The following is an 11,158-nucleotide window of genomic DNA, read 5'->3' as shown; positions in this document are numbered from 1 at the left end:
TACTCCCTCATTTAATCTGCTATTGGCTTGACATCCTCTCCCTCTCCATCTCTCACAGCTGCTCTTCATTTTTCATCATTCTTTTTCTCACAGGTGAGGATAATAGTGGGATCTTATAGTGCTCCAGCATGCATAATGTGCTCCTGTCTCTTGACTGCTTAGAACTGTATCTAGTGTTGCAGCTGTTGGTTTCTGCACATTGACAGATAATACGATCACAGTAGTAACATGGTCCTGTATGGCTCAGTTGGTAGAGGACAGTGCTTGTAACACCAGGGTTGTGGATTCCATCCCTATGGCCACCCACATGGAAAATGTATGCATGTGTGCTGGCTAAATTGTTTTGGGATATAAGGGGGAAACAAATACAGGTCTGTATTCTCACCTTTCTTTTTTTATGTGATAGATGTTATTTTCAATGATTCATTATGTGCACATGATTGACAGATATTAAGGAATTTGAATGTTTAATTGAATTGCTGAATTGTTTTGTGTCACCAGATGTGAATCTAGCTATTCAGGAAGTATAGCTAACTCAACAGTTTGAGCCTTCTTGGTCACTAGAAATATTTTACTTCGTAGGCAGATTGCATGTATCAGCCCAACATGATGCTCAAGGGAACCTTGTTACCTGGATGTTTTTGTTCTCCTATGTGTGTGCAATCTTATGCAATATTTTCCTGAACAGGTAGTGTTCTAGATGTCTGGAATCTACAGAAATTACATATAAATAATCATCAGAATATGAAACCCTTTTTGTATCATGAATGAATAAAAATGTTACATTATTTATTTGCAAGATTTTAACATTCATGAGAAAAAAAAGTGAATATATATCACTGTTTAAAGTGATAGTTCACTTTTTGGAAATATTAGCGTATTTTCGACTTCTTTAGGGTGTTTCCTCCAAACTGTATTTTAATTGTTTAGCTAGTTATTGGTTTCCAACAAACTGTATTTCAATTGGTTAGCTAGTTATTTAACTTGGTTAGCTAGCTAGTTATTTTGAAATGGTTTGGAGAAAACAACTTAAGGAACTTAAGGAAATTGGAAGAAAGCTACAATTTAAAAAAAATGGTTTAACTATCCCTTTAAAGGATCAACATTATAAAGAGCGATTCATGGTTTTCACAAATTAGCAAAAATGTAGTTGCAGTTGTAGTTATATTTAAATGTAGGTCAGCAGCTCAGTAATTAAGTAGATCACAATTTAGCATGCCAAATACCAGTTTAGATTTGTCGTCCTCAGGGAAATAAGAAACTATCATTGAGAATGTATATATATTTTTGGCATCTGAATAGGTTGAAACCCTATCTGTTAAAGCATAAAATTGTTCCAAGTGGCAAGCAGCAACATGATACATGTTTGTGAATATTTCATATCTGCATGCTTATATCTGCAATGTGAAACTAGTTGAAAGGTGTTCTGTTGACAGTGTCTAGCTGCCAAATAAATGCTAAAATCGCAGTTTATCCAAATGTCCTGCATCAGCATAAAAATAAAAATACATACCCAGTAAAGTGAGCCAGGGTAGACTCCTACTTGCTGTTTAATTAAAGTGATCTCTATATCTTGTTGTGTGCTATTGTAATTTGCTGGATTCATTTTGGCATTATTACTGCTCTTCTGAGTCTATCCAAGTACAACATATAAATTTATAACAACACTTGTTCTGTCAAAGTTTTGAATCTTTTAATTTCTGTCTTATACAAGGTGTGAAAAAATAAACAAGCAAGATGTCAGAGTAAGTATAATATTACATTAGTCTCAATAAAATCTGAGAGGTGACTGATTGTCTGAGTGCATCGCCAACATTTCATGTATCTACTTGTTCCTCTCACAGGAAAAAGATGACATCGAGTCGCAGGGGCCATCTGAAGGTAAATATACTGATTTAACCCAATTTCAGCTTCCAATATGAAAAACGGTTTTGTTCTTACTCTCCTTTGATTGAACATTTACAGTACCAGTCAAAAGTTCGGACACACCTACTCATTCAAGGGTTTTTCTTTATTTTTACTATTTTCTACATTGTAGAATAATAGTGAAGATTTCAAAACTATTAAATAACATATATGGAATCATGTAGTAACCAAAAAAAGTGTTAAACAAATCAAAATATATTTTAGATTTTAGATTCTTCAAAGTAGCCACCCTTTGCCTTGATGATAGCGTTTTGCACACTATTAGCATTCTCTCAACCAGCTTCATGAGGAATGATTTTCCAACAGTCTTGAAGGAGTTCCTACATATGCTGAGCACTTGTTGGCTGCTTTTCCTTCACTCTGCGGGTCCAACTCATCCCCAACCATCTCAATTGGGTTGAGGTCTGGTGATTCTGGAGGCCAGGTCATCTGATGCAGCACTCCCTCACCCTCCTTCTTGGTCAAATAGCCCTTACACAGCCTGGAGGTGTGTTGGGTCGTTGTCCTGTTGAAAACAAATGATAATCCCACTAAGTGCAAACCAGATGGGATAGCGTATCACTGCAGAATGCTATGGTAGCAATGCTGGTTAAATGTGCCTTGAATTCTAAATAAATCACAGACAGTGTTACCAGCAAAGCACCCTCACACCATCACACCTCCTCCTCTATGCTTCACGTTGGGAACCCCACATGCGGAGATCATCCGTTCACCTACTCTGCGTCTCACAAAGACATAGCGGTTGGAACCAAAAATCTCAAATTTGGACTCATCAGACGAAAGGACAGATTTCCACCGGTCTAATGTCCATTGCTCATGTTTATTGGCCCAAGCAAGTCTCTTCTTATTATTGGTGTCCTTTAGTAGTGGTTTCTTTGCAGCAATTCGACCATGAAGGCCTGATTCACGCAGTCTCCTCTGAACACTTGATGTTGAGATGTGTCTGTTACTTTGTTAAGCATTTATTTGGGAAGCAATTTCTGAGGCTGGTAACTCTAATGAACTTATCCTCTGCAGCAGAGGTTACTCTGGTTCCTACTTTCCAGTGGCGGTCCTCATGAGAGCCAGTTTCATCATTGCGCTTGATGGTTTTTGCGACTGCACTTGAAGAAACGTTCAAATTTCTTTACATTTTCTGCATTGACTGACCGTCATGTCTTAAAGTAATGATGGACTGTCATTTCTCTTTGCTTATTTGAGCTGTTCTTTCCATACTATGGACTCTGTATTTTATCAAACAGGGCTATCTTCTGTGTACCACACCTACCTTGTCACAACACAACTGACTGGCTGAAACGCATTAAGAAGGAAAGAAATTCTACAAATGACCTTTTAACTAGGCACACCTGTTAATTGAAATGCCTTCCAGGTGTCTACCTCATGAAGTTGGTTGGGAGAATGCCAAGAGTGTGCAAAGCTGTCATCAGGGCAAAGGGGTGACTACTTTAAAGCATCTCAAATATAAAATATATTTTGGGGTGTTTAATGCTTTTTTGGTTACTACATGATTCCATATGTGTTATTTCATAGTTTTGATGCCTTCACTATTATTCTACAATGTATAAAATAGTAAAAATAAAGAAAAACCCTTGAATGAATAGGTGTGTCCAAACTTTTGACTCATACTGTGTCTATACAGGTAAGTCAATTAATAACCCATTCTTATTTGCAAAGATGACATGTCAAAAGTGTGAGCACAGTAGCAACATAAAATACAAATACCTTTCCATATTTAATTAAATAACCACAAATGAACTATGTGTACAAGTGATTGTGTAAAATATATCAAGACAATGTGGTCCCGTGTGGCTCAGTTGGTAGAGCATGGCGCTTGCAATGCCAGGGTTGTGGGTTCAATTCCCACGGGGGGACCAGGGTTCGATTCCCACGAGGGGACCAGGATGAATATGTATGAATTTTCCAATTTGTAAGTCGCTCTGGAAAGGAGTGTCTGCTAAATGACTTAAATGTAATGTAAATGTACAAACACAAACGGCAAAAACACATTAGCTGGCAGTTGCCTGAAGTTAACGTGCTTAGGCTTTCAATTATTTATTCAGACACTTGGTAATACCACAAGGTTACTTTCTTGAATTTATAGGGAAATACAGTACATTTGAGAGTGCCTGAAATTGATGCTAGGCCTAACTTTGCATTGGTGATTCCTACATGTTTTGGTGTAGTTGTGTTAGCTGCTCTGACACCTATTCTCCCCCTGGCCTCCAGAGCTTGATGCTTGCGATTGCCAAAGACCTCCTGGAGAAAGAAGCAGCAGACTTGATAACAGAAAAGGCAGCTTTTATAGCAGAAAACTGCCCTGCTCCGGTATTGTCTGGGGGTCTTCCTGAGCTCCAGGTATTTTACCATTCTAACCAGTTAATTCTCATTTAGTCTGCTTTGAATACCTGACATATACAATAATTCATATAACCATACAATTGGTACCACAAAAATCCTAACCTAATTATCTTTCATGTTACATATTTGATTTTGAGATACGTGTTAAGGCTGCATTTGGATTTATTTGATTTGCATAGAAATGAAAATGAATTGAATGAGATTGATCTGTGCCAAAAGCTGAAGAGACCATTAAGATACACTGTGTTTCTCATACAAATGAACTCTGATATGTTTGTGTGTCAACAGGAAATGCTTAAAAAGTTGGCCCAGACCATTGACAAGGTTGATGAGGATAGATATGACTCCGAGGCAAAAGTGAAGAAGACAGACAAAGAGGTACAGTACATTGCATTCCATATTGTCTTCATCCTGGAAACATATAGCGCTGGTCTTGACTATGTGTTGACTCACCCTCTTCACAGATTGAGGACTTGAGAATGAAAGTGGTTGAGATCCAGGGCATAAAGAAGCCAGCTCTGAAGAAAGTGCGTATGTCTGCTGATGCTATGCTTGCAGCTCTGCTGGGCACCAAGCACAAGGCTTCCATGGATTTCAGAGCCAACTTGAAAGAAGTGAAGAAGGAGGTCAAAGAGGAGGTGGGTATTTGTGGGGGAAATTACGAAGCAGAGAATCACAGTACTTTAGGAGTTGGCGGCAGTTGTCCCGAATGTGCTCAGAACTTTGAGGAAATGATCAGTTACATGAATTTCATATTACATCCTCAAACACTAAGAATGTCACATCGTACATTTTATGTCATGCAGGAGGAAGTCGGTGACTGGCGTAAGAACGTTGATGAACAGGCTGGCATGGACGGCAGGAAGAAGAAGTTTGAGACCGCATAAATTACTGAATTTGTTTTTGAATCCATCTTTTAGGTTATTTTGTTGTACCGTCACAGAGTTAGAGTCATTTTGTCAATCTATTTAACTTAAACGTATGTCTTATGTCAATAGTAAAAAGCTATTGAAGAAAACGTATTTTACCTATGTCCAATATTCATGCCAAAGCACGGTAATTAAATAAATGCTTTGAAGAAGACAGTCTTTTTTTGTTACTTTTGATATGTATATTTCTTGAATACAGTGGAGAATGCTGAGGGGAGGACGGCTCATAATAATAGTTGGAACAGAGCAAATGGAATGGCATCAAACACCTGGAAACCATATGTGTGATGTATTTGATACCATTCCACCCACTCCACTCCAGTCATTACCACGAGCCCGTCCTTTCCAACCTCCTGTGCTTGAACATTGGTATGCACGTGGGACATCCATAACTAGGGCTTTTCCAAATATTAATGGGTTGCACTTACATCACTTATGTGCACCAACCAGACAGCTGTGGCAAGGTTCTCTATTCCCTCCCCCAATGAAATATCGACTTATCAGGAACATTGAAAATCACAACCTAGCATAAGATAATACTGGTGTAAAAAGACGCCTAAGCAGAGTCCACACTTCCGGTTTCCAGGAGAAACTGAAGTTCGGTTGAAAACACTGTATCCCTGAAAACCGGAAACATTTGCTTTTTGCAACCCTGCAGAGTGAATTAATGTAATATATTTGTTGTAAGAATATAGGAATATATTTCCTACAAACATTTCATCATAAATGTCAACGTCATTAGAATATAATGTGTCATGCAAAATAACTTGATGAAAACACAATTTAATTCAAACTCAATAACGATAGGCTTGATTTAGTTACACATTTTAGATGTGTATTAATCATTTAAAATATGTTTTATATTTAATTAAACATTTCATAATTGAATAAAGAATATAGTAAACAATTTACAATAATATAGTTATTATATAATTAGTAATATAATAAATATAAATAAATATAATCTCTCCATCTCTCTCTCGCTCTCGCTCTCTTTCAATCTCTCGCTCCTTCTCCCCATCTCACCTTTGAGCAACAGAGGACTTTTTGCTTGCCCACTTTTTTTCTCAGGATTTTGTCATTATTTGTAGATATTCAATTTACAGGTGTATTGCAATGCAAATGAAGTTGGATTGAGGAACTCTAGTCCTGCAAATGGTGAGTAACACTTTTTCTCCTTTTTAAAAATCCTTAAAAAAATGGATTCCTGAGGCCAAAAATTGTTCTGACAATAATGACAAATACATAAATTGTTCAACAGTTTCACTTTAATGCAATTGATAGCATGGTTCCCTTGTTAAACTTGACAACCCCTTTTTCCATTTTTTATTTTAAAGGTGCAATCTGCAATTGGTACTTCCATTTTTTACTTCTAAATTATTGCTATATACACATTGATTATTGAGAACATAACTTAAAAATGCCTCATGAGCTTAGTTCAACTGTATTTTACTCCAATGTTTGTAAACAGTGTAAACAATAACTTTATAGTCTCAAAACATGGCTAAAATTATCATTTTGATTACATGGATGGTTAGTCCTTGCATCAATAGCTCTGTTTATGAATTTGAGCGTGTTTACATTTCTCCAGCCTCATCCCTCCACTTTTTGTCAAAACAGTGGCAGGGAAGTCGCTTTTTATTGTTTGAACTGCAGACTGACCCTTTAACAATTGCCTTCTAATTATTGAAAATGGAATTATCATCAATCACCCAAAAGTGGTTCAAGAATATATCAACGTTGACCCTTGCTTAACAGGGTTTATCTATCCATGTCGTCCGTGCTTAACTTGGATGGCTTTGTCAAACCTTTCCAACATGGTTGGTATGGAAGCCAAGTGGCAGCTCAGGTTTTGGGAGACACCTTGCAGAAAGGGACATTTATGATGTGAGTTGGAGGAAAGGGTTGCTGATATTTCAGGAGCCCATAGTTCCGTTGGCCTAAGGAGTCTCCACCACCACAAGGTCCCTGGGTGTCTGCTGATTCATCACTAGTCTACATATATATATACCTTGTTTGATTTGTTCTTTGCCTGTGACTTACCAGTTTCTCCCCTTCTTCACCAAGTGTGTCCTGTCCTCCTCATCTCATAGGTGAGAACCTCTCTTTTCCTCCTCTCTGATCTTTCTATCACACAGGATCTGTCTTACTGATACATAAGGTTGGATGTGACTTATTGATAAATAAAGGAATACAGTCTCACCGTGGGGGGTAATTAAGTCTTACACAGTGCACATTTATAGACATTGATGATAAGGGGATTTCATGGCTACATTTACACAGATATCCACTAACAGGTAGCACCTGGAAATGATCGCACTAAGTGACACCTGTCACAAGTTCACTACATTTGAATACAGGTGAATACGTTGAGGTAAATATGTCAGGGTGGATACTATGAAAGACTATTGAGCCTGTCTAGACAGAATGATGTGGCCGACGGGCCTGTGTTAGACAGTGTGACCCTGTGTGGAGGGGGGGGGGGGGGGGGGGGGGAGTCCTGCTCAAGGGCTATACTCTAGCATGGAAGGCGGTTGAAGACATTAACTTAGCTATACCCATACCAAAACCAAGTTTTTTTTTGTGGTATTTAAGGCTTTTATATTTTTTTGTTATGTATGTTGATCAGATATTCAATGTGATTAACTGTCATGGATAGCGATATGGGATTTGTGATAGAGATCTAGAATTTTGATTATACTGTAACTCGAATGTGATAACTAGGTTACAGCAGACAGTGTTTCCTGAATGGGGCTTCTAGGCCCTTGGTTCGTGGTCCGTTCCTCTTGGGCTACAGCTAAGAACTGGGTGTGCCACAAGTGTGAAACATTTGGTAACCTACAGAATAGTTTCAGATCCACTGGCCACTTGATAGAGCATGGTGCTTGCAACACTCAACTGTTATGCCATGTCTACCAGCTATTTGAAAGTAACAGCCCAATACATATTTTGATTATCATGTATGTTCCTAGTTGAACAGATTGGAAAAGGATGTGTTTGCAAGAGTTTTTATTGTCAATATCTCTGTTTGCTGAAGTATACTTAAAGTAGGAGCATTTATTTGATCATTTGAATATGAATGAAAATGAACGTATTTGAACTGAATGTGTCATTGACTTTAAACTAGAGACAACAGAGAAGTTCTTAAAAACATAATTCCTATTCTTAACATTGCTATACATTGATGCAGTGTGGTTTAACAACAGTGTCTTACAACATTTGAGCCATACTGTATTGCTTAAAATAATAATCAAAGATTTGATTGAGGGGCTTTACATGACAGAAAGTATGCTCCCCAAAATGCACTAGGAAAAGTGAAAGAGATGTAATGACGGGGTTCACTAAGGACGCAGGTTGTAGTAATTTGAGTGATACCAAGATGTTCTCAGGGTGGAGCAGGACGATGATGCCTGCAGAGGTTTTGTGTGCTAATGACATCCATAAAGTAACAGCCCATGAATGTCAGGGGTGACTCTTGTCTCCAGCTCTCCAAATTTAGCCTGATCAAAATTGTTCCAACAAGTTTTAACAGTCAAATGGATCAGATTTCCCCTCCCTTCCTTGATGTGTCCAAATTGCTCCATTAGCAGCCAGTGTTCATTAATCATTCTTGAGCTGGATACACAAGCCTGTTCTAATTTTAGGCTTATGAGGCAAATAGCACCCTGCGGTGCACGCTAATGCTAAAAACATTTATCTTCCTCATTGTCTTTTTGTTACAGCGTCTGAAGCACACATTGCTCCATCATGTCTGAGTAAGTATCCATTACCTTGTTGTTTGCCACATTTTCTTCTTTTCACAGGATTTTAGATAGCGTTGCAAAAATGAGGTAGCTTTCCCAAAATGCTCTAGTTTTCCAGAAATGCCGGTTGGAAGACTCCCGTAATCAGGAGTGAATAAGCAGGAATCTGGAATCCTCCAACCAGAATTTCTGAAAAACCTGGGAATCTTCGGAAAGTTACAGATTTTTGCATCCCTAGTCTTAGACAAGCATAGTGTTAGAAAGTAGGGATTTTTTAAAATACCAACTCAGAATAAATAAACAAACAGACAAAGAAACATACAAACAAAAAACAAACAGCAAACCCTAACCCTAACATTGAACAATTGCTAGTATGCCTAAACCGTACTCTAACATGGGCAAATATACACACATACAGTACCTTCAGAAGGTATTCAGACCCCTTGACTTTTCCCACATTTTGTTACATCAAAGCCTTATTCTAAAATGGATTTAAAAACAAAAAATCCCCAGCAATCTGCACACAATACCACATAATGACAAAGCAAAACCAGGTTTTTAGAATAAAAAATAAAAAATAAAAATAACTTATTTACATGAGTATTCAGAGCCATCGCTATGCTCAGGTGCATCCTGTTTCCATTGATCATCCTTGAGATGTTGCTACAACTTGATTGGAGTCCACCTGTGGTAAATTCAATTGATTGAACATGATTTGGAAAGGTACACACATATAAGCTCCCACAGTTGACAGTGCATGTCAGAGCAAAAACCAAGCCATGAGGTCGAAGGAATTGTCCGTAGAGCTCCAAGACAGGATTGTGTCGAGGCACAGACCTGGAGAAGGGTACCAAAACATTTCTGCAGCATTGAAAGTCCCCAAGAACACAGTGGCCTCCATCATTCTGAAATGGAAGAAGTTTGGATCCACCAAGACCGGCCAAACTGAGCAATCGGGGGAGAAGGGTCTTGAGTTCCTCTGTGGAGATGGGAGAACCTTCCAGAAGCACAACTGTCTATGCAACACTCCACCAATCAGGCCTTTATGGTAGAGTGCCAAGACGGAAGCCACTCCTCAGTAAAAGGCACATGACCACCCGGCTTTGATTTGCCAAAAGGCATCTAAAGACTCTCAGACCATGAGAAACAAGATTCTCTGAACGCTTTGGCCTGAATGCCAAGTGTCACGTTTGGAGGAAACCTGGCAGAAATTCTCCAAATACAGGTCTGCCAAGCTTGTAGCGTCATACCCAAGAATACTCAATGCTGTAATCGCTGCCAAAGGTGTTTCAACAAAGTACTGAGTAAAGGGTCTGAATACTATAAATGTTATATTTCCATTTCTTTATTTGTTATAAATGTGTAAAAATGTTTAAAGACCTGTTTTTGCTTTGTCACTATGGGGTATTGTGTGTAGATTGATGAGGGGAAAAAACAATTAAATACACTATAGAATAAAGCTGTAACGTACCAAAATGTGAAAAAAGTCAAGGGGTCTGAATACTTTCCGAAGTCAATAATATGTAAAAAAAAGTATGAAATAAATTACATAGAAATTGAGCAGGATGCTTTCTCATTGCCAGCGTACAAACTATTGGGTTTGAGTCTTTCACAACAACAACGTGAGAAAAGTCTATTTGATATTTTTTGACCTTCCCATTCTATTCAGCATGCTATAGAACACAGGTGTCAAACTCATTCCACGGGGGGCCGAGTGTCTGTGGGTTTTCGCTCCTCCCTTGTACTTGATTGATGAATTAACATCACTAATTAGTTAGGAACTCCCCACACCTGGTTGTTTAGGGCTTTATTGAAAGGAAAAACCAAAAACCTGCAGACACTAGGCCCTCCGTGGAATGAGTTTGACACCCCTGCTATAGAATATCACTGATACAACCCTTGGTCAACATATTGACCAGTCATGTCTCTTCAACATATTGACCAGTCATGTCTCTTCAACATATTGACCAGTCATGTCTCTTCAACATATTGACCAGTCATGTCTCTTCAACATATTGACCAGTCATGTCTCTTCAACATATTGACCAGTCATGTCCCTTCAGCATATTAACCAGTCATGTCTCTTCAACATATTGACCAGTCATGTCTCTTCAACATGTTGACCAGTCATGTCCCTTCAGCATGTTAACCAGTCATGTCCCTTCAGCATATTAACCAGTCATGTCTCTTCAACATATTGAC

General features: G+C 38.4%; 1 protein-coding gene across 1 annotated transcript; it reads left to right on the top strand.

Annotated features, from left to right (window-relative positions):
* LOC129855062 (troponin I, fast skeletal muscle-like) lies at positions 1-5,367 on the top strand. Its single transcript, XM_055922346.1, has 7 exons — positions 1-93; positions 1,715-1,745; positions 1,845-1,881; positions 4,153-4,281; positions 4,573-4,662; positions 4,749-4,922; positions 5,091-5,367. Exons 2-7 carry the CDS (start codon positions 1,738-1,740, stop codon positions 5,169-5,171), a joined length of 519 nt encoding a protein of 172 aa, XP_055778321.1. The 5' UTR covers positions 1-93; positions 1,715-1,737; the 3' UTR covers positions 5,172-5,367.
* The last annotated feature ends 5,791 nt before the right edge of the window (positions 5,368-11,158 follow it).

The sequence above is a fragment of the Salvelinus fontinalis genome, chromosome 5, assembly GCF_029448725.1.
Source record: "Salvelinus fontinalis isolate EN_2023a chromosome 5, ASM2944872v1, whole genome shotgun sequence".
Classification (NCBI taxonomy): domain Eukaryota; kingdom Metazoa; phylum Chordata; class Actinopteri; order Salmoniformes; family Salmonidae; genus Salvelinus; species Salvelinus fontinalis.
This window is presented reverse-complemented; position numbering and strand designations above follow the sequence as displayed.

Coding starts and splice junctions, on each gene's coding strand:
- LOC129855062 (XM_055922346.1), top strand. Junction 1,882..4,152: donor GTCGCAGGGGCCATCTGAAG/GTAAATATACTG, acceptor CCTGGCCTCCAG/AGCTTGATGCTTGCGATTGC. Junction 4,923..5,090: donor AGAAGGAGGTCAAAGAGGAG/GTGGGTATTTGT, acceptor TATGTCATGCAG/GAGGAAGTCGGTGACTGGCG.